A 23,924-nucleotide genomic window follows, 5' to 3' on the forward strand; every position below is an offset into this window, starting at 1 on the left:
CAAAATGGTTTACAAAACTCAATGTTGTGTTAAGATTAAGACACTCAGGGAGAAGCCTTACCTGTGTGAATACAGCGAAGAGCTGTAAATTAAATAATTATGTTTGAAAAAAAGATCCTTTTTTTTTTTTTTTAGATATTCTCTGTTTACAGAGTTCACCAAAAAGTCAAATAATATTTGAAATTATTAGGATACTGTTGAGAACAGAACAGAAAGCATCACTACCTTAACAAGTACATCTGTGGTATATCCTCAGTGTCCCTTGTTGTGGTCACTTGATTTTCATAAAAATAGCAATTTTTGAAAAGAATACATTAAACATCAGTTGAGTGATACAAAATATAGTCTCTTTATATGGAAGCTGACTGAGCATGTTAAAGCTCTTCAGAATCAGAATAGGTGAGCAGTTCTGAAACAGATTAATAAAAACATTTTGGTCTAAATTGATGTGATTTGTGACTTACTTTAAATGTTCCCCAGCTTGTGAAAGCACTTTTGGAATCTCTACAAATGTTACAATGCATGTGAAGTTTAAGCACATGCTTGTTCCTTATTTGGGAAATAGAAATGCATCGTTACACATTTCTATAAGATGTTTCTTTAATACTCTTAATACAGAAGAAGGAAAGAGGAATTATTTTTTTATTTGAAAATAGTCCTTAAAAATTAACTGGTTATCAGCTGAAACCAACACACACATCTGTGTTGAGAGTTGTGCAAACAGGTAATGTGGAGAAGAATTCTGGAGAAGCTGTTTGTCAGTAAAAGGTTGGCCAGTCTTCTGGAGGTAAAAATCCAAATTTCATTGCTAGTAGAAACACCCTTTACTAACATGTTGTAAATGCTGCGAGTTATTGTTAGGGAATATTCATTAAAATAGGGCATGTAATATCCAGACGATATTTTAGAATTCCTTTGATCTCTCTAATCAAATATATTTTGATTGACTAATAGTCATTTAGCTTGTTTGACATTAATTTTATCTTTTTGAAACTCATAGGGCCAAGCTGTGAAAGTGTCCTGTGGTCATCAGCCTGTGTTTCTGAGCTGGATGGAAATCAGGCATCGAGGTCACCAGGGTGAAAATATTGCAGAGATTAACAGACTGTTAGCAGAGAAACTTGGCATTACAGATGGAGAACAGGTTTGAAACACAGTAGTTTTTTTTCTTATTTAAAGAGTATATTGCAAGACACCCGAAAAGGTAATAACTTACAAGTTAGCTATGACTTTGTTTTATGTATTTAGACAATTACTTCATTTATATCTGCTCATAAGAAAAGTTAACCTTCATGAAATGTCTCAAATATGAGAAGACTTGCTCATTGCCTGATTAACAATAGCCTAAATAATGTTAGAATGGGCTTATAGGTAGGGCTTTGCAGGGCTGCGGATACTGGCAATATCTGCAGTGCCATTTATTTTAGGAATATACACTTTGAAACAATTAAACAATTTGGGGATTCTCTCATGAGAATATTTTGCCTGGAGTTCCTGTCATTTTAAAGTTATTTTGCATATTTCTTCCTGTTTCACTTACTTGAGGTTTAAATTTTTGTCTCTTTTTTGCCCCCTTCACCACATGTCTCTGTGTGTCCTCTCTCTTTGAATGTGTATTTAAATTGGCCTTTTACTCTTGGACACTGTTAAACTTTTTCTAAATCATTCTTTCATTGGTCAGAAGTTGAAGAGATGCCCAAGAGGCAGCAGAGCTTTCTGACATGGGACTATTAACATCACAACATCCAATATTTATTTTAATATATTAATAGGTAGAGCTTTAAACAAACAAGAATAATAAAGTATTACTCTACACAATGTTATTGTGTAGTATATTCATATACTCTTATTCTTTCATATTGAAAATTTTATTCAGCATAATAAAAGACATCAAAGAATGTGGGTCCAAAGCAGTGTATTATCTTACCTTATTTACTTTTTTAGCATAGTGTCTCTGGAAATGATGTATCTATTTGCAGAACTTTACAATTTACTAGTTCAGTGGCAAGGCAACTACCCTTTGTAGTTCTAGCAATTAATAATCTTCAACAGAAAAACAACTGACAAAAGAAACCTAAGAAAACCTCACCCACCTGCTGCCTGGAAATAATCATCTGTACAGTCAAAGGAATACATGAATAATTGGGTGTTTTGCCGTTATTTTGAATTCAGGAATTGTGTGCTTGCTGTGTTTCATAATAATACGCTCTTCTATTTACCGTGTTGGGGAAAAGATACTCCTCTCAACTTTTGCTTCAGACAGGACCTAGAGGAATTTAAAATTGATTCTTACTCTATAAAACCTAACCTGAAGTGAATCTCTCTAATAGGGCAGGTAACTAGTTTTATCTCAAGAATAAAATAATTAAGTTTATTTAAAAATATGTGACATGATATTGTTTGAAAACCATTACTTTCTGTCAAATAGAACGTTTGGTGAAAAATGACCTTTGAAATACACATTTAATGCTTTCTGAAAAGCCTAAGCCACAAAAGCTTTTATTATTCCTCCTGAAACACAGGATCTTCAAATGTGCTGTGGAAGCAGGGCTACTTCCTGTGAAGCCATTCATAAAGGAGCTGGGTTTGCTTTTGTATTTTACTTTTTCATCATTTTTTTCAGCTGTTTCTGCCTTATCAAAATTTGTGCCCAACTCAATGAATTTTTCAGCATTCCAAAGTCCAGAACTTTTAAAAATTTTAAAATACAAAGATGATTACGTGATCAATATGCATTAAAAATTGATGGTTTGTTATCAGCTGATAAAAATCTTAATGCTTTCCACATTCACTTCCATTCGTGGTTTGCTGGAGTCTCCAAGCATGCCCAATGCTATCCATTTCCAATCTATTGAACATCCATCTCCTCACGAATTACCTAGTGTAGTGAAACGTATAATGGAGGAGCTGTCGGTTTTTCTGGCTGAATTAAAGATAGAACTTTTATGTGGTTAAATGTAAGATATTAAATGTTTTGAAATGGTGTTATTTTTGCCAGGTATTTATTGAACCCTGTTCCCACGTCTCGTCCTGCCAGCAAGTAGAAGTGGAACCACTCTCTGCAGATGATTGGGAAATTCTGGTAATAAAGCCCTTACCTCTGTTCATGTCCTTTTCTTACAGATGACAGAGATTCTGACAAAAGCAGATTTTTTTCAGTGTGTCATTCTTTTCAGTCCCTAAGGAAATACCAAATGTGGCGGGGTTTAATTGTATTTTATATTTTAAATGGTGCATTAGAAAGAGACATAGAATTTTTACCTTCAAACAAATGCTTGAAATGTATATAATATTTAATTTATAATGATATTGCACTTCTGCAGGAACTGCATGCTTGCTCTCTTGAAAAACAACTTCTTGACCAGATTCGAATAGTATTTCCAAAAGCCATCTTTCCTGTATGGGTTGAACAGCACACTCATGTTTACATTAAAATTGGTAAGCAGCAGTGAAGGCTCTTGTGGCCCCTTGGGTAAGCTCTTTTGCAAGAGTGGATGCACTCATTGACCTGCTTTGTTCATACTCAGGTACGCTTACACCAGCAGCCCCCTATGGGAGATTAGAACCGTGCACGGAGCTTCTGGTATGTCCCAAACCACATGAACCTGAGGAAAGTATCACCAGCACGCCTTCCGAGGAAAGTGACCTCTTGCTCAGAAGTTTTGTGAAAAATAACATGGAGCAAGAAGCACTAAAGGATCCTTTTGGCAAACAACCTTACTTAAAGCCAGGAGTCCTTGAACAGAGTAAGGCTGATGCAGACGTGACGGTTGGCTCAAACGTTCTCCCAAATATATGGAATTTCCTAGGGAGCATTTTCTCTCATACATCTGAGCAGAAACAAAAGACTTTGTGTGATAAAGATGAAACGAGCACCTTCAAAGACAAGCTGCTGAACATAATTCACATGGATTCCATTTTTAGAGTATGTCAGTCCCAGCCACCCAGCGTACAGAATGCATCTGCCACTTACCCGTTTCTGAAATGCAACGCTATTCATATTTTTCCATGGAATTTAGAATTTGTTGATTTGGATCCAAATCCCGTAGTATCTTATGGGAAAATTAATGAGCTGCTTTCCCCAAGACAGCGTCATCAAGAAGCAAAGCAAAATCTGCCATTCGAAAAGCAAAAGCATTTGGCTAGTATGCAAGACAAAAGTCGTTCTGATAGCCGTGAAGCATTCCATGAGGGATCTGTTGTTCAAATCGTTTGGAATGGATTTGAAGACCTAAAGAGTGTCATAGAGTATGGCCACAGTGGGGAAGCCCTACATGTTGGAAGAGTTTGGGTTAGTTTAAGCACACTGTCTTTTGGGCTTTTTGTTTGATAATATTTTCTATTGGATAATTTGTGGAATATGAAATAATGTGGAACTGGCTAGTTAACAAGCAGTTTGGGGATATAGCCTTTGTGTTAAGCTCTCAAGCAGATTATACTAGAATCATTTAATATTTACTGGAGGTGTGCCTTGATAAGCTGTCTCATTCTGGACTGTATCACGTACTGTCATCCCCCAAGATGCGCAGTGTACTCTGGGTTTCTACACCATTAGCGTTTTTTCAACAAATGGGGAAAATTCCTCAGTGTTTCTGGAGGCAATGTATGCTTTCTTCAAAATCTGTTGGTAGTCACTGTATTTATGAAGATATGAAAGTATCTACTTACGTACCTTCAGTACTGCATAATGAGGTTCTTTTCATGAGTTTGCACTTCGTGGCTAAATGTGCGTTGGGCTTTAGATGCCATCAAACTGTAATGGGATTATGTATCCTAGTGCTTGTGTGTCCATTTAGATATACTCTTTAAAGTACGTCTTTAGAAAACAAATATCTTTTCTATAATTTAAATTATTTTAGATTTTTTATAATACTTTGCAAGGTGGCACAAGTCCCAGTGTACAGGCACAGCCATTTCAGCTTGTTCTGCTAGAGCTACAGCCTGCTTATGTTCTTCCCTTCCTGGAAGCACATGTGGGATCAACAAAAATAGACAAAATGCAATCCAAAGCACTGTTTGACTGTTTTGACATAATATACTTCTCACCATTCACTTATTTTTTTGTTGGGAATGACAGCAAAAGCTTATAATGGTCTTGAGCATTTAATCTTTTGAGAGACAATTTTCCGAATGGTAGCAACCATGAAGTCTTCCAGAGTTAATATTCACTTATAAGATATTTTCAATTTGGATATATGTTTAAAGTAACACATGACTATTTGAAAAGTTGTTTCCTTTTTAAAAGGGCAAATTGAGTACTACAATTTAGGGAGACTGGGTTTTTTTCTCACTGGGCTGCAGATGTGCTTAATTTGGATCTGTATAATCACCTATTTATATTTACCTGACCATGTAAAATTAATTTTAATGATAGAAGCATAGCATGGGTCGGTTTGGAAGGGACCTTAAAGATCAGCAGAGGAAAATAGAGATATTTTTTCTTCTATACTAAAAGCATTCTTGCAACGTTCTAGGAATGCTTGCTAATTCTTTTTCAGCCTGTTGGATTTTATTTAAAGATGCTAGTAGGTGGTCAACTGTAGTGAGCACATTCACAAATAGGATAAAAGGGAATTATAAGTGTGCGTGAGAGAACAAGATTTGGATACCACCCATCATCAATTCTGTAGTTTCCTTCTTAATTCTTTTGCAGATTATAGCCAGTAAACAGATCAATGATCAATTCTATTAGTGATGAAGAAACTGGTGTTGTGTTACATATGCAACGTTAGAACTGTTTTATTTTCTAATACTTGCTTTTTTCTTCGCTTTTATTTTAAATATTTCAGATTCCAGATGGTCTGAGAAAAAAACTACGTATCGAAATACATTCAACAGTCCGAATTAGGTCAATTGAATATATTCCTAAAATCCCTGTGTCTCTTACACTGCAACCCAAAGAGAACTTGGTGAGTTGGTAGGGAAAAAATACATTTTCAGTTTAGCTAGGTCTCAATCGTAAACAATTGCTGTCAAACCAGCAGCAGTAATCGATATTTTTGCATCAGACCCTCATCTACAGTACATTAATACTGGTTCTAGCCTAGCAAATTTTATACATTTAAGCCTATAAAAACAAATACAAAAAAGAAATAGAGTTAAAGAGGAAATACCCACTTTAAGTCTTCTGGGAGAAGACATGCTTATACTTTTCAAACATTACAGTGTCTAGTGCATTTCCTAAGAAGGACACTTAAAGTAGAGTTACAAATTTTATGTGTTGTTTGGTTTTTTGCTTTTTTTTAATGCTTCCTTTTAAAATTTTCTTCCCCCATGCTAAATACTTAAATTTTTAGAGTTATATTGTTGAATCCCTCTGCAAATGACACTTATCCATTCTTCTGAGCAAGCATCTCTGACAGTAAGGACATACTCAGTACTAGTTCTCCCAGCCTGTCAGATGTAGCTTTGGAATGGTGTATTTCTTCATAATGTACCTTATGCTTGTTTCTGTGATGCTGGCCTGATTTAGCTGAGCTGGCATGTTAGCTGCCGCTCAAAACTTTAAATACAGCACTTCCCATTATAGCAAAGCTTATGCAGGTTTGTTCTTTATGGAGTTAAAAGAAGTATTCTGGCAGTAATCTGCTAAAATTGTGAAAAGTAGTTATGTGTGCTTTCTCCCTTTCTAATTCAATTGTTCTTTTACTTCTTAGAAAAAAGGAAGACAAATGCAGGCAGAAAATGACAGTAATTTTCATTTTCCTTTCTGAACACTGCTTCTGTGATTCCCTGTTTCTTAGACAGGAATTACGCTTCTCTGGTTAGGATCTCAGGCAAGAGATACACAACTTAGACTTGATTTCTTTTCCTGTTCCATGTATCTAGGCAATCTGGGGTAAGTAGTTTGGTCTCTTTGCCAGCCTGTTGAAGTTTTTTTGGTGATGCCTCTGACCTGGGTGAGCCCAGGGTCCTTTGTATAGGAAGCAGTTTATACAGGGAAGAGAAGGGTGTAGTGAGCACCCAAAAGAAGTCACGGGTCAGTATTGTTGTATGGCAATAGAGATAAGTAAAACAAAAATAAAAGCTTTTGCTTGTCTTCACAGCAGTGTTCCAAAGATAAAATCCTAAGCAGTGGTGTAAGGTTCAACTGTTGTAGCAAGGGCTAGACAGGTGCTTTCCATAGGGCAGTTGATAGAAATGGTGTTTGTTGGCAACATGCTGTTTTCTAAATAAAAAAATTCTTCTCTCTGTTCCCATAAGAGAAACAAATGCCTCATGCATAGGAAGCAGTTTCACTTACAAACACCTTGTTTTGTTTTATTTCCCTTTTTTTCTTTTTTCCTATTTAGCATACAGATATACATGAAGATGATATTAAATCTGCTTTCAGTTCTTGGCTGCAGGATTCCACTACTGATGATCACCCATGGATAATGACAAGTACAGACCGTATACATCTGTCTGTTAAAGAAGGTGAGGATAATACTGTCCTATGCTGTAGCTGTCTTAACTGTCTAGTATGGAATTTACTTAGGCAATATGCCATTTAATCTCTGTATACACTGTTTAACATACAGATATCTCTTTACCCTGAAGCTGTAAAGCTGTAAGCATGAATTATGCTTTAATAATGATTAACCTTTATATGCTTTCATTTTGGATTAGATCAAAATCTATTTTGTCTTGTGATTAATTTATTTGGAGTTTTAATAGTTGTGCCTTGGGTTTTTACAGGAACGGAGGAGTTTGTCCTTAGTGTAGTGCATCCTGAGCACATGGAAGAAAATAAGTCTGAGAATATTTTTATACTGAGTCCCAGTTTGCTGCAAAAGACTAATATACAAGTAAATATCACATAGTATCAGGTATCAAGTAATTTAAGTTGTTATATTTGGTTAAAAATAGATTGCATTTTATATATATAACGTATTTGGGTTTCCCTTTTTAAATGAATAATGTCATTTGTTCATTAAATTATATCTGCATTCTTTATCTTGTTCTATAGCCTGAGGCATTGCTGAGATTTCAGATAGGCCACACTTAGCATATCTGGAAGTGCTGATGTACTGAATTTCATAGTGGTACATCAAACTCAGAAAATCAATTAGAGGAGAGGAAAGTTAGTACTGTCCAAGTTTGAACATACTATCATTACATTTAGTTGTTCTTTCCCTTAATACCTAAACCACTGTAAAATCACTTCACAATGTATCTGGCAGGAACAGTAGCCTGTTGTGACAAAGATGAGACATGTTCCCCAGTCCAACCTACTAAATTCAGACTGCCTTCTCTTTTATATAGTTTCCGTGCCTTCGGTTTCTTTGGTCTTTCCTTTCCCAGGAGAATAAATGTTTCTATTTAATATTAGGATTACTGTTTCCGTTAAGTATTCTGGTTGTACCAGTGCCCATGAAGCTGTGAATGCTCCAACCCTGGAGGTGTTCAAGGCCAGGCTGGACAGAGCCTTGGGTGACATAGTTTAGTGTGTGGTGTCCCTGCTCATGGCAGGGGGGTTGGAACTAGATGATCTTAAGGTCCTTTCCAACCCTATTCTATGATTCTATGACTCCAGCATTATGGTTCTAGGAGCGGGATAACAGTTTTTCATTTTTAAACTGACACAGTTAATTTTTAACAGAGAACTGTTCTCTTTTGGCTGCTTAGAATAGAATTTTTCTGCAAATTTAGGATTCCTGTTAAAGAAAAAACAAAACAAACCCACAACTAAAATAAGCTTTATTTCTGCTGGTAATAGATAGGTACAAAAAGATAAGAGCAAAATGCATTTCTTATTAGCAATGTGAGCACTTACCAGCCTATTCTTATCTATGGACCTCTCTGTTAGCCCTGTTTGCCTGCTTAACTTTCCATACCAGCTGCCTGGTGAACTAGATTGAAAAATTCATTCAGGTGAAATAAGCCAAGTGTTCTGTCAGGTTAGTTTTCACCCAGGTCAGACTCCTGATCTGATTCACTATCCTGCCTCACAAGTGCTCATGCCAGCACAACAGGAGAGGGAGGGCACAGGAGAAGGAACACGCAGCTACAGCAGGGTGCATAGTCTTGTTTTGGCCTAACATCCAGTCATAGGTTGTAACATCACTGGAGTGTATTGTGGTTGTAACCACTGGTTTGTATTTTGGAAATCGTTGTATCTGTGCCATTTTACCAACGCCTCTTTCTTTCAAGGACAATAATCTTCAGCAAAGCATACATGAGGCATTTACTTTACACAATTCCAAAAGCAGCTAGTTCTATAGCTGCTTCTGTAGTTATATTTAATGTAAAGTACTAACTCTTTCCTTTGTTGTAGGTTCTTTTACATCCTGTGACGACAAAAGCTGATGGTGATAGCCAGCCACCTGCATGTGATACAGACAAGAACCTTCCCTACCACAAACTAAACGATTTAGGGTGTGTAGTTTTCATAGTAGAAAACATGGGAGAGAATGGGAATAAGAATTAAAAAGAAAAAAAAAAGTTAGTGAAAATGCAGATTGATTGATTTATTTATTTATTTTTAAACTAAGCCAGATCTAAAAAAACGTCTGCATCTTTTGGCTTGTGTCAGGTTCAAACCTTATCCTAGTATAAGTAGGCTGGGATTTCCAAATAAAGCAAAACTTAGGATATGTTGCAGTCTGCCTGTCAATCCTGTTCCCTCAGTAACTTCATCCTGTTTACTTGTTTAACTACATTTAATAGCATGGATCTCAAAGAAACATAGAATTTTCAGCTGAGGAGAGAAATGCAGTCATCTCATGTGTCCCCTGGTAAAATGGGTAATATAAGCTCAACAGCTACTTCATTAACCAGCTAGGTGGCAAGTGGTGGAGGTGTAGTCTGGAACTAGCCATAGGACATGCTGGCTGTTTCCCACCACATAAGTAATATGTAAAGCTGTGGTCATTCATGTAAGGGAAGACAGTGGTACCATGTAGCAAACTTGAAGTAGAGATAGGGCAGAGGGGATGTAAGAGACTTGGAGTATTGTGGTAGTATGCTATCAGTGTTGTGAAAGGCAACTGAGGATATTACGGAGCCATTGGGAAAAGTAGTTGAGCACATTGTTTCTGAAGAGGGAATGGGAAGGGATAGGGGGGTAGTGCGATAGGGATGGGATGTGGTAGGGAAGGGATGTTAGAAACCAGGATTCCTTCGTTCATTCCATTTCTCATGGAACAACACTTTTTGTTCAAAGTTGAAATAAAAAACTGATAGCCTTGCAGTTTGTGGACCTGAAAGGAGCAGTCTTGAAAGTCACAAAGATTTAGGACCAGTGAAGGGTAAGGTTTTCTTCAAATAACTGGGTTGCTTTATTTCTGAAAAGGCTGAGAAGTTTTCTGACACAAGCATGCTCCATGTTGTACGAATTTACTACATTCCTTAGTAGGTTGTTACTCAGGCACTCAAATAGATGAAGCCCCAGAAGATTGTTAGCTCTTATCATCCAAGACCTACCTCGTGCTAGGATAGTGTACAATGACTTCCAGTGTGGGGCTGTTCTGTCACCACTGCAAAATAAAGGTGCTGTCTCTTCAGATTGCATCATCTTTAGCTTTTTCTTGAAAAGATGAAGTGTGCCAGAGTGGGTCAGCACTGAAACTTCACCGTACTGCAGACTATTACTATTTATATTGTGTACGGATGCTACCCTAGGCCATTTAATGTTTTATTTGCTCTGCAGAGGAGTGAAGAAATTAGGAGCATCTTCATTTGAACACATAAGCCACAGTCTTCTGGGGCGTCCTTTATCTCAAAAGTTGGCTGCTATTGCTGTGGGACTGCGAAGTGGAGGGGTGCTTCTCACAGGAGGAAAGGTACGCCTTTCACTACTCTCTACTTGCAAACCCTCCCATATTGTTTTCTGTAGTTACAAGATTGTTTTCTTTAGTTCTCTTTGTTACCATGTGAATTCCAAAGAATTACAGAACAAGCTGAAAAAAGAGCAGTTAACTGAACTGTCAAACATTATATTATATACAGGTATATACATTATATGCACACTTCATTAATATGTATTCATATTTCATATATGTGTATGCATATATATATGTTACATATATGTAATATAAATTTTGAAGATTGCTACCAATGTAGTGTCAATTTGTTCCCTTAGGGAATTAATCTATTTTGGTTTATAGTATAATAAACACTTCAGGTCTCTGAAATACTGGAATGAAAATAAGAATACAGTATTTTCTCCTGTGTTCTAGCATAAAATGACAGTGGAGTTGATACTCTTATTTTGCTGTTGCCTCTTACGGTGATCTATATAATAGAATATGGAATAAACATATTCCACTGAAACAAACAGATGTCTTAACACTGAACTCAGTGGGATCAGAACACTGTCTGTAGTGAATGTATCCACTCTCAATTTGTTTATACTTCTTTCACTCTAGGGCTTTGGTCTCTACCAAGTGATATAAAGACAGAATACATATGTACTTTTGGTGAGGAATAAAAAGAGTGTGTGTACAGCTTTTCCAGGTTGCTCACTGGTGTATACTGTGACAAAAACTCCACAGAAACAGAAGGAACTAGTTCTGTCAATTTAAATTAGCTCACTTTGATTTTTTTTTTTGATTTTTTTTTTTTTTTTAGGGAAGTGGGAAGTCAACGTTAGCAAAGGCCATCTGCAAAGAGGCATTCGATAGACTGGATGCTCATGTAGAAGTAATTGATTGTAAAGCTTTAAGAGGTACGATTTATTTTTTTTTTAATCTCAAATGTTTGATGTATAATGAATCAGTACACTTGAATAATTATTCTAGTGTTATTACTGCTTTTGCAAGAGTAGATAGTGCTCCACAATGAGCATCTTTAACACTCTGAAGATACAGCTGCTGTAAGCTTATTTCACACTTACATCATTTCTGCCCCATGTATCACCACCAACTTAGAGTGCTGCTGATACTACTCCATTTTTAAGTATCTGGAAATCAGACCTGTAGGCTTCTGTAGTGGTTAGTGAAAGATGATTAGTCTCATCTTCAGACAGGTGGATCCTTCTAATACTTTTTTGATAGAAGATGTGGACTCTTTACTGACTGATGACTCTAGTTTAAGCTTGGCGCCTGGATTTATAGAAGTAAAGTTAAGCTACATGAATCAAAGCATTGTAGTATTGTGTGAGGAAGGTGCAGTCAGTCTGGTTTTTTTTCCTGATACGGTTTTTTTCATTAAAAATTCTATTTTCTGTTTTAGGAAAAAGATTAGTAAACATAAGGAAAAATGTGGAAGAAGCTTTTTTAGAGGCAGCATGGAGACAACCATCCATTCTTCTGATGGATGATCTTGATCACATTGTTGGAGTACCTTCTACACCAGAGCATGAGAACAGCCCTGAAACCGTTCAAAGCAATAGATTTGCTTATGGTAATACTGCACTATCTGTGTCTGCATAAAAATATAATGCAGTTTAGAATTTCTTGCCCCTCAATTGTACTGTCCTAGCTGGACAATTCTGTCTTGTATCATTACTGCCTCTGGACCATGTGGTATTCCATGGCAGGGATTCACGAATTACGGTATATAGACCATTTGTGGACTACTGGCTGAACCAAAATAGTCCACTTTGGAGCTTGGAGTAGTCGTTTCCAGTGGTACTTACACCTTTGCTGCTGATGGTAATGCCTCTTCTCAGTACCACTGCCAGGGGTAGAGGCTTCTCAGTTCCTTTTCATATTGTTCATGCACTCAAATATATTGCAGTTGCTTACAAATTACAGATGAATCTTTTAACTGATAATTATTTATAAAATCAATATTGTAAATGACATAGCATTAAGACTGATCCTGGTTTTAATAATTATTAATTACAAAGATACATAAATTTCATACTTACTGATGTTTAGAAGCAACTTCTTTTATCTGAGTACTGACTTCTTTATCAGCCTACTTGCTATGCTTTATAGACTACTATATTTTACAATGTAACAATCCACGGATTTTAAACGTAAGATTTTTAGTTGTAATTTGACAGCCTGTATATAGATCCTTTTTATTCCCTAAAATCCAGGCAGTGATAAGTTGCAAAATAAAATTAAATTATCAGGATTAATATCTTTATCTGTAGTCAACTCTGTTCAGGTAAAATTAAAGCCATGGCAAAAAATATCTTCCAATTCTTAGCTCAGTTTGAAGGGGTTAGCATAGTTCTTTATTAAATTACTTTCGAAGTTCAGAAAATCTTAGTATAATTTCTTTGTTAAAAATGTGCACTTAAGAGAATTGCAGAATCGTTTATTACAGCTATAATGCATACAACAGAGGTTTAGAGTTTCAACCATTGTTGCTTGACGATCTACCTTGCATCCATCATTTCTTAAACTTTCTTGTATTATTTTTCCTAAACTGCTGATTTTCTGGGTTCTGGCCTTAGCATCTATTTTTAGTCTCATAACTCTCCCTTTTTTGTTTGCATGGGGGGAATAGTATTTCTAGAACAGTGATCATAGCACATGAAAAAAATCCACATTTAATATCCTGTGGTAGACAGGACCAGTAATGCTACAAGTTTAGCTTTTAAAGAACATGTCTGATGGCATTTTATTAGTGGAATGTACTGTCCTAGAGAAAATAACTATACATCTTTTTTATTATGTGTTTTCTGGAAAGCCTATAAACATGGAAATAAAGCAAATGTGTAAGAAGATGTTACAGTTTGTGTGCCCTGATGCTGCTTTCCAGTACAGTAGAAATGTCTGTTATGAAATGCAGAATCTTCTGTTATTTTGCAGTTAATGAAACAATCTCTTCTGTGTTTAGTTTTGAAAGATCTGATAAAAGAAGTTATTTCCATGGGGAGCTTGATTGCGTTAATTGCCACGAGTCAGTCTGAACATTCCCTACATCCTTCCCTGGTTTCAGCTCAAGGAACTCATATATTTCAATGCCTCAGATGTATCCAATCTCCAGATCAGGTAAGTTCAGGTAAAATAGTTAAGATGTTGTTTGCCTTCCCTGCAGCCTCAAATACAGTACTGGAACAGCTGCAAAAAAAGTAGGTTACACCTGAATATGCAAAAAATAATTGAAATCTTAGAAGTTCTCTCATGATGCTTCAATACCTCAGAACTTACATCTGTCAGTATAAAGTTAAAAAAAAAGTAATCCAGTGAAAACTTCCAGTTGGCCCCACTCGCCTTATCTTCAGTGGCAAGAGAAGGGTGTACTCAGAGGACATGTCAGTTCAATGTAAAACAAGTCAGGCTGTCCAACATAGATGAGGTATGCATGTCTCCTTGTTACCTGTAAGGGATTCTGGAGGAGCAGCTTTGAAATAAACATGTATGTCACTACAGTCAGATAAATGAGATTAAACTTAAGTTTTTTCACTGCTGAGAGGAATAAGCATATCCCTAGAATGTGCATTTTAAAGGTGTTACTAAAACTAAATGTTAATTTTATGGGAAGGTTTTGTGTCGGTTTTCTGTATTACTTATATCCCTCTACTTTTGAATGTAGTCTATTTTGCAAAGTAAAAGGAGGGAAGAATAAACAGTATAACTTCACTGCAGAAGGAAGCAGACACTTTGTACCTGTGCATGCCCTAATGACATGACACAGACATGGCAACTCATTTGTATTTAGTAGGAATTGCTCCTGCCTGCTTGTCATCTGTCACAGGCTAGCAATTAAAAGCCACGGAGGAGGGGATTCTGTGTTAGATGCAGTGTGGCTTTCTCCTACTTGCTGTAAATCTGCTTTTATTTTTTTTAATACTAATGCCTGAATAAGGATGAGACATCACTGGAAAAAAATCAGGATCTCAAAAGATAACAAATTATCGGATATATTTTTGTCTAATGCAGTATATTTCATCTCAAATGTATTCTGCTCATACCAGCAAAATGAGAGATGTTCCTGTTGCTGTGAAACAGAAAAAAATGGGTGTAAAATAGTAGAATCTGGGGGTCAGAGATTTGTTTTATTATTATTGTTGGATTTCAGATGGCTGTGGCAAGCTGAACATTCAAAGTTACAAAACTGGTAAATTTATTGAAATTCACCTGAAGAACTAACTTTCATGTATATTCATGCTCAGATTGTTTCATTTGAAGGCTTGGTGACATACAAGTTTTTGAGGAAATCTTAGTAACTCTTTTATATTTAGTTTTTGAATTTCTGAAATCCATATAAATAATAACCTCAATATATACTTGCTGCACGATTCTATTTTTCAGAAGCAAAGATGCGAAATCCTGTGTTCCATAATAAAAAGAAGACTGAATTCTGATATAAGCAAGTTCTCTGATCTTGACCTCCAGTGTATTGCAAAGGAAACGGAAGGTTTTGTTGCTAGAGATTTTACTATGCTGGTTGATCGTGCCATTCATGCCTGTGTTTCCAACCAGAATGCATTTCAAAATGATGGTATGTTGGCAACAAAATCTAGGTCATAGTCTAGTCTTACCTCTGTTATCCAGAACATGTAGAATAATACAGAAATAGAAAGCCAGGATTTATGTTTAAAATGTATTTAATTGTTATGTACTGTGAGGAATTTGTTACTGGTGGCTGTGCATTCTGTTGGTTTAGTCGGGATTTTTTTTTCTCTTTTTAAGCAGAATTGAATTTGTCAACTGTGGATTTTCAGAAAGCTCTAAAAGATTTTACTCCATTAGCTCTGAGAAATGTTAACCTTCATAAACCTAAAGACATTGGATGGGAGAGGATTGGTGGCTTAAAAGATGTGAAACAGATACTCAAGGATACCATCATGTTGCCTGCAAAGGTACCCAGTTCTTTTAAATTAGTTACTTGACTTTTGTATATAATGTTAGTAGGGGAAGAATGATTTTTAAGGTGTGACACAGTATTTGACATGAAGATGACAGGTATGGCTTTAAGCTACTTTTGTAGCTTCTCAGTCTGTTCAGCTACTGGAAGACTCTTTCTCTTTTCTCTTCCCCCTTCCCAGTACAAAAGGCAATAGCTTATTCTTCTCTACAGATGAAGTGTTGCTCTAGAATTTTGCAGTTTTGCTAACATCATCTTTGCTACGCTCTCTGCTGTAGGGCTTGTGATTAGGCTCTGTAAAGATAGCATTTCCAGCTGTCTTCTGAAGTGCTTTTGCTAGAGGAGTGTTCTCTTTTGGATGAATACCAATCCATAAATTCCCCGTTATTTTACTTTGGCCTTTCTGCCTTGCTTAAAACTTCTAGTGTTGAGATGACCCATTCATTTCATTCTTCAGAGAAATGACTGCTGATCATAGCAGTTGGTGGTTAGAATAGGAATTTAGATGTACAGTATGAACATTATAAAGCTTTAGTGCATCCCTGTTCTGTCCTGTCTCCTCTTGGTAGAAAATGCCATTTATTTGTATTTAAGTATCTATGAAGCCTAACACATTTCAGCCTCAAGTAAACTAACAACAGTCCAGATAAGCTCTTGTGATAATAACAGGGATAAAAGAAATCAGATACATTCTGTTTAGACAGAAATCAATGCAAGTCAGTGATGTTACATTACACTGCAGAATAATTACATATTTGAGAATATGTCTTGTTGAAACTCTTTTCCAGTATCCAGAATTATTTGCAAACCTGCCCATACGACAGAGATCAGGAGTGTTGCTATATGGAGCACCTGGAACAGGAAAAACACTGTTAGCAGGAGTAGTTGCTCGAGAGAGTGGCATGAATTTCATCAGCATCAAGGTAGCAATATTTTGAAATTTAATTGATTAATTTTATTAACTGAATGAAATAGCTTAACATAATACCTCTGAGTATGTGCTTGTGAGGGCAAAATGCCAAAGAAAGAAACTCTCATTAAAAATTCAGTATGTCTCTGGGTATCCCAGCATCCGACTATTGGAACTTCACAGTTATATTACTGATATTTGGTTTTGTATAATTATTCATTATGCAGAATTGTAAAATTTAATTAGATGTTCTTGCTTTCCTAAAGGATGCTTGATTTTGGTTCCACTGGACAATGAAGCTGAGCAATGCATTTTAAACTTATTTTCAAAATACAGCGTAAGCTTTTCCCTTGTGATACTGTAATGCATGTTCTGTTACAGTAGAAAAATGGAAATTAAAATAAGTTGGAATGCTTAGAAGATTCTTTCTGCTGATCTAGACCCCTTGACTCTTCTATTCAGAGATGGCACTCTCTTGGTTACAACAAAATTCAACCCTGGTATATAAAAACTATGCTGATGTTGAATTACACATTAGAACTAAGATACGTATCATAAATGTTCTTTTCTTATTTATTTTTTTTAGGGACCAGAGCTGCTCAGCAAGTACATTGGAGCAAGCGAGCAAGCAGTTCGAGATATCTTTGACAGGTTGACTTTTAAAGATTTGTGATGTTATCAATCGATTTTATTGGTTAAAGCTGCAAGAAATAATTTTTCTGTCCTAGGAGAGGCATGGCATTAGATCACAAAAGCATCTGAAATAATGGTTTGTGCCAAACCAGATGTTCACATCTTGGCAAGTTCGACTTGACTATCATTATTTAAGAACTGAGCATTTTGGCTCAGATTAGGAGTGTACTTTTGAAGCTCATCTCCCAATTCTCTCCACTTTCAGTGCATTTGTTTGTATCACAAAACTGTCTTGGAAGACACATGCTGAATTCCTTTCAGATGATTCCAGGAGACAGTCAAGGGTGCACAGCTGGTAATGAATGCTCAGTACATAGGATCATATGAGACTTGGTACTGAGGTCCTCAGTGCCAGTTGTTTTGTTTTTACAAATCTACCCTTACTGACCCTCAGTGCTCACCACTGTAAACAGCCTTTGCTTCTTACGTGGTTTACAGTGTAGGCAGTCTTTGTGTTAGATGTACATAAGTCAAGACCTCATCTGCAGTGACTGGATTTTAGAGCTTTTATGTACATTAACATGACAATAGAGTAATTCAGAAATTCTAAAGTGAGTGCAAGGTATGTCATAAAAATGAGCAGTGGTTCCATTGCAGTCCAGTTCTGAAGAACCTCTTAATTTCTACAGAAAATAGATTTTCTGTTCTTTCATTAAAGATAACTGTTCTCTGAAGCAAAAAGCAATTACCTTTAATTTTTCTAAGCAGTTTTACCTGTGACCCAAACTTAAACAGAATTTAAGTATTTCCTTTTTCTTTTCCCCTTTTAGAGCTCAGGCAGCTAAGCCTTGTATTGTTTTCTTTGATGAATTTGATTCTATAGCTCCTCGCCGAGGTCATGACAACACAGGAGTTACTGACAGAGTTGTTAACCAACTGTTGACTCAGTTAGATGGTGTGGAAGGCTTACAAGGTAATAATTCATCTGTGTGCTGCTTTTTATGCAGAAGTTCAGCAGATGCTAATGATATTTTTCTACCCTTTCCTAAGGGGTTTATGTGCTAGCTGCTACTAGTCGCCCAGATTTGATTGACCCTGCTTTGTTAAGGCCAGGTCGACTGGATAAGTGCCTGTACTGTCCACCTCCTGATCAGGTGAGAAAACAAAACATTTTACAAGAGAGGCAAGTTAAAAAACCCAAACTAATAGGCTCTATTTTTGTTCTCTCTATTTAGTGTCATTTCAGACCTGGACAAGGTGGACTTGATTGCCCAGCTCCAGTTATACAGCAGTATAAATTCACTGATTTTTAGTGTCAATATGTTCACATAAAATGGGAAAGACAAGGCTATTTACCACAGTCCACAGAAAGTAATTGGATGCAGGGTAGAGTTTATCATGTTCTGTGTCTTTCTCTGAATTATGAGTCCAGTGGATCTGCTGTTTGCTTGAAGTGATGAATCACAGTCATTCATAAATCTTGAATTATCTGAAGTTTTCAGAGCAGTTTTATTCCAAATTCAGTGGATCGCACTCTTTACCCACATTTAGTTTGGAATATTGAAGCTCTTTTTAAGTCAGATGTGTCACTAGTTAGCAAATATAACAAAATGTATGCCTATATTTTAAAGATTGATTACTGTACTGTATATCTATATGTACTATTACTCGGGTAGTATCTTCTTTTAAAAAGATCTTTCCTCCCTCAGCTGGGAGGTTGCTTGTGACAGGGCCAAAGCACTATCTAGCACTATCAGGACAAGATAAATAGCAGGTTGCTTTACTGACTTTTTTTCCCTCCCTTTTTACAGAATTCACGCTATGAAATCTTAAAAGCTCTCAGTCATTCCCTGTCCTTGGCAAATGATGTGGACTTTCAGGATTTGGCAGCAAAAACAGAACGGTTCACAGGGGCTGACCTAAAAGCTTTATTGTACAATGCCCAATTAGAGGCAATCCATACTAATTTAGGTTCAGGTTCAACACAGGTAAATAAAACTGATATAAAAGAAGTCTCTCATCTTTTTATTTTGATGTCTGAAAGAGTTCATTTTATCCATGGTTTTTTAGCGAAATTATGTTTAAGATTTCATTTTCCTATATTGGTAATCAGAAGGTTAAAATCTTAGTATGTTTGCAGAAAAATACAAGAATAATGTAAAAATAGTTTAAATACCTCTTAAACACAAGTTGTTTTTTTCTTTTTATTGTATATGTTTAATGTTAAATAGATTTATGTTTAAATTATTATGAGGCATGACTGACAGAGCAATAGGAGGCATCCCACTCAGAGTTTCTTAGGAGTAGCTAGCAAATTCAGTTTTCAGGTGGCACATTTTGAATGATGGAGGAAGCAAGAAATTGGTGGGTTTTCTGGAGTTGTTCCAACAGACTGAGTTTGATCTGATGTCAGGAAAGAAGTTGGGAGAGAACAGTGATACCTGAAGTAGCCTGTTCTGGCGCATCTTCCAGGCACCAGCACTGGTGCACTTTCACTTCCAAGGTGCAGGATCCCACCCTAGGTTTATACCGTTATGTGACAGACAAGTCCTTCCCTCTTTTAGCCTCTATTCAGCCACCTCTCCTCACATTTTTATGGCCTGTCTTCTTACCCTAGCTGGAAGGGGGCAGGCATGGCTTCCATTACTTGGAGGTCAAAGGGAAGGACTGAGTAAGGGGTGCCAAAGCAAGGAGACCGCTTGGGTTCTTTTTGCCCCAACTGTTGCCAAGAATGGGACTCTGAGGATGCAACTCTTAGTATTGAGAGGAATTTCCAGCATATCTTCCCTAATAATCCCTTGTTTGTAGCATCAGTAAGTAAGTAGTTATAAGGATACCTGATGATCCATTATTACAGAAGGCTGTTGTTTAAAGCACCCCAGGGTGCACACCCACAAAGCAATCCACTGAGGTGCAGGAAAAAACTAATAAAACTTCAGTAGTACATGCATATAAATTACAAATAAGTAAATATGCATATATTTGGTGGAGTGTGCTCAGAAGTTTTTTACTGATAGGAGTGTACAATCAAAAGGTTTGCAGATGCCAGTCTAAAGCAACAACTGTGATTTCCACATCAGCACTTGAAATGTGTTAACTGTGACTGAAGATGAATACAGCAATCAGGGAGTATAGAAGTAGACTCACCACAATCTCCTAGAGCACTTTATACAAGATACTAAGTGGTCTGGAAGGAATATTTGAACCAGAAGTGATACAGGTCTACAGCAGAAAACGTGCATGAATTTTCCCAATACTTGCTGTTACTGAGACAGTTCAAAGTAAACAAATAAAACTTTAAAATTATTTCCTCAAACTGTTTTTCTAGCACGAAGACAAAGTTCTGCTTAAATGCATTGGATTTTCTTAGCAAAATATTTGAAAATACACTCCTAGAGGAAGACAGATTACTAGAATCAGATGTAAATCAGTACTTTCATTTGCACTGTATGTGAGTATTTTTAATGTATTTCAGATTGCAATTCATTATGAGTTAATGCTTCTGATGTTCTGTTCTTTGTCACAGGATTTTGTTTCTAGTTCTGATAGTGACTTCAGTCTCTCTTCCATGGTTTTTCTAAACCACAGCAGTGGCTCAGATGATTCAGCAATAGATGGAGAAGCAGGACTAGAACATTCTCTTATTTCTTTAGACATGTCTGACTTGCTTCCTGAAGATCCGAGGTCCAACATGTATCGTCTTTATTTTGGGAGCTCTTATGAATCAGAGCTGGGAAATGGAACTCCTTCAGAACTGGTAAATTATTCACTTAATATTTTGAATTTTCTAAGTATTATCAGTTTGAAGCAGAAAAACTGCACTAGGAAAATGGTATGGGTTTATAAATACAATTATGTCTGCTTTGTCCTTCAAACTGTCTTCAGCCTGTTATCTTGTGGTCAGTGGTGGAGAGGAAGATGGAAGGATGTGGATTGGAAGGATGTGACAAAATACAACATGGACTTCTCTACAACTTTGCAAGGCTTTAAAATCAAAATACCAAAATACTGCTTAAAATACTGCTTATAATCAAGCATATGCATTCATATGAGACCTCACTGTCTGGTCTTACAGCTTGTTGCATTTCAAAGTTTAATACTAAACCAGTTTTTGATGGTTTTGTTTTGGTTTTTTAAACTCATTTTTATTACTAAACAATGACCATCCATCTTTCAAGAATGAAATCTTGAATAATATTAAGAATCAGCATTTTTCAGTTTCCAGTAGAGTGTTCATTAATGGAATAACCTGACCGTGGGACTGTGTTAACAATAGAAGTAAACCTTAGCTTCCATCACTGCTCTGAAGAAGCAGAATTCTTGTTGTTGTAGTATCACACTGCACAGAAAGCAGCATGTTCTCTGGCTAGCTTGCAGATAGGATGTGCTGGTTGGCTACCCAGCACCTGTGTAGTGATTTCCTGGCCAGCTCGTCTCACTTGACTGCCAGGTAAGCCAGACAGAACATGCTGCCTTCGAGCTCCTTATGGTGATCAGATGATTTCAGAGTTTGCATGGGATCCATGGGATGTTCATTGTCAAGATCTGTTGTAGAACTGTTACTGCAGGTAGTTATCAAAGTTGTTAGGCTCTTGTTTTCAAAACTGTCTTGCATTGATTCTTAAACCCCAAAATAACTTATTTTGTCATTGGAGACTAATTACTGACTGCTGAGGTGCTTTTGTATGTTTTACCTTGCATTATAGATGATAGTGTTCAATTAATGTGTCTTTAGAGACTTCAGTATTCCTTTTGATTGTGAAAGTTCTTTAGCAAGACTACAAGGGCTTTGATCTCTTAAAGAGGTTGAACTTGAAAGCTGCATATTTTATCAAGTGCACAGAGAATTAGGAGGTGATGAACATTTAAATTATGAGGCATTCCAAAGCTAACTACATAAAGTTGCCCAGACTTAAGAACCATTGATTTTCATATGTAAATAAAACAATGGGCTTAGTAGACTTTCTAGTCTTTTTTTAGATAGGCCATTGTAAAAATATTTAGATTATTTTCCAAACATTAAATACTTCATTTTCAAATCTGTACTTTTCCTCAAACACTTTGGCAAATTAACCTAAATTGTTCTTTTGAATAAGTTATGCATGTGATAATTCTTTAAGAGGAAGTACTCTTTTGCCAGTGGAGCCAAGATTATACTAAATAAGAGGCTAAATCTTAATGGAGGAGTTACTCTTTTGGATCCATAATGAGTTAATATATTTCTCCTTGTGGTAAATTTAGAGCTCTTTGTGTTTGTCTGGACCAAACTCCATAACTCATGATTTTACCAGCATGACTCATAGAGACGCAGCACCATCACAACCCTCAATGCTTAGAACAGCTTCTCAAGAAGACTCCCTGGAACATAACCAGGAGCAGCAAATAGAGCACCTGAGGACAGAAGTCAATGCTATCAAAACCAACTACAGAAGCAAGAATGGAGTATGGCAGGTTTTTTCTATTATTTAGTCTTAACACTTTTCTATTGTTTGTCCACACTTCTTAGTATTTCAGTAATCTCTGCAGTAGTAGTAAGTATAATGTAACAGGAATAGCAAGGAAAAATGATACCTAGTTTGAGAAAAATAAGCCATGTTAACATACATATCACAAAATAGTTATTTCTCTGTTATTAATACTGGGGGGGAGGGAAGGTTGTGGCTATATTTCTAGTACATTTGTCTGTACATATAATGAGGAGGCTTCAGAGTTACTGATATTCATAGCACTTGTTTCTGTGGTAATTTTTCATTGTGTGTTCATGGCTCTGTTTTCAAGGAGGACAGCACCCTGAATCAGTCAGTGCTGGCCAAGAACACTTTAATTATTACCCAGTCCCATCTGATGACTGCACTTGAGGGTATAAGACCATCCATTAGTCAAGATGACTGGAAGAACTTTGTTGAACTGTGAGTATTACATTCACATGGTAATCATGAATCCAGTGGAGATTTGGTCTTTCACATTCCTTATTCATCAGAAACCCAATAGTTAATTAATGTGGGGAATGGCAAATTTTTTTTCTGAAAAATATTAAATTACATACTGGGAAAAGAAAAATATTTTGCCAGTACATTGCCTTTTATTGTTTTTATTAATGTGGAACCTAGAATTTCTGATCACAGACCAGAATATTCTTGTATTAAGTTGAGCTATACCTATACAAAGGGGCACTGATTCTTGAAGAATTACAGCTATATCCTTCGTGCTCCCACAGAGTAGTAGCCCCTCTTTATTTTCAGATTGCTGGAGTTTAACTCTGCGTTTGTCTCTGTAGCTGCTGTGTTTGGGAAAAAAACAGTAATCTGTAGAAGTATAGACATACAGAAAAGGAGAATGTGTCTCCTTAGACATGGAAATGACTGGAGTAAAAAAGCTGGAAACTGGCATCAGTTTTCTGTGACCTCATGAAGGGGTTCTTCTGACATGAAGATTGTTAAGGAGTTGTCTTCCTCAGCTGATACATACGTAAGCAGGTCTTACAGCAGAGGAAAGAGAAGGAAGAGAATGAGAGGTGCTTCCCAGGAGTCTATACCACCCTGTCCACATCTGTTCCTTGTCCCACCTTCCTCACCTTGCCCCCAAAATAAAGTAATAAAAATAAAAGGGAAGCAGGGCAGAGAGCTCTCTAAATTAGGTTTGTGGGTGATAACGCCTCCAGGTGCCCAGGTCTGAGACAACACACACTCTT

General features: G+C 36.5%; 1 protein-coding gene across 1 annotated transcript in view; it reads left to right on the forward strand.

Annotated features, from left to right (window-relative positions):
- The first annotated feature begins 1,006 nt into the window (after positions 1-1,006).
- Positions 1,007-23,924, forward strand: part of PEX1 (peroxisomal biogenesis factor 1) — a 23,347-nt gene continuing 429 nt past the window's right edge. Inside the window, exons 1-22 of the mRNA XM_010013855.1 lie at positions 1,007-1,144; positions 2,999-3,082; positions 3,324-3,438; positions 3,528-4,291; positions 5,790-5,909; positions 7,293-7,416; positions 7,678-7,787; positions 9,257-9,357; positions 10,631-10,763; positions 11,551-11,647; positions 12,154-12,324; positions 13,717-13,871; positions 15,135-15,324; positions 15,519-15,685; positions 16,479-16,613; positions 17,187-17,251; positions 18,064-18,206; positions 18,284-18,387; positions 19,045-19,221; positions 20,760-20,990; positions 22,475-22,675; positions 23,012-23,142. Of these exons, the coding sequence (XP_010012157.1) occupies positions 1,052-1,144; positions 2,999-3,082; positions 3,324-3,438; positions 3,528-4,291; positions 5,790-5,909; positions 7,293-7,416; positions 7,678-7,787; positions 9,257-9,357; positions 10,631-10,763; positions 11,551-11,647; positions 12,154-12,324; positions 13,717-13,871; positions 15,135-15,324; positions 15,519-15,685; positions 16,479-16,613; positions 17,187-17,251; positions 18,064-18,206; positions 18,284-18,387; positions 19,045-19,221; positions 20,760-20,990; positions 22,475-22,675; positions 23,012-23,142 (3,611 nt within the window). The 5' untranslated portion in view covers positions 1,007-1,051. The remainder of the gene's footprint in view (positions 1,145-2,998; positions 3,083-3,323; positions 3,439-3,527; positions 4,292-5,789; positions 5,910-7,292; positions 7,417-7,677; positions 7,788-9,256; positions 9,358-10,630; positions 10,764-11,550; positions 11,648-12,153; positions 12,325-13,716; positions 13,872-15,134; positions 15,325-15,518; positions 15,686-16,478; positions 16,614-17,186; positions 17,252-18,063; positions 18,207-18,283; positions 18,388-19,044; positions 19,222-20,759; positions 20,991-22,474; positions 22,676-23,011; positions 23,143-23,924) is intronic.

This window comes from Nestor notabilis, unplaced genomic scaffold, assembly GCF_000696875.1.
Source record: "Nestor notabilis isolate BGI_N333 unplaced genomic scaffold, ASM69687v1 scaffold14204, whole genome shotgun sequence".
NCBI lineage: Eukaryota > Metazoa > Chordata > Aves > Psittaciformes > Psittacidae > Nestor > Nestor notabilis.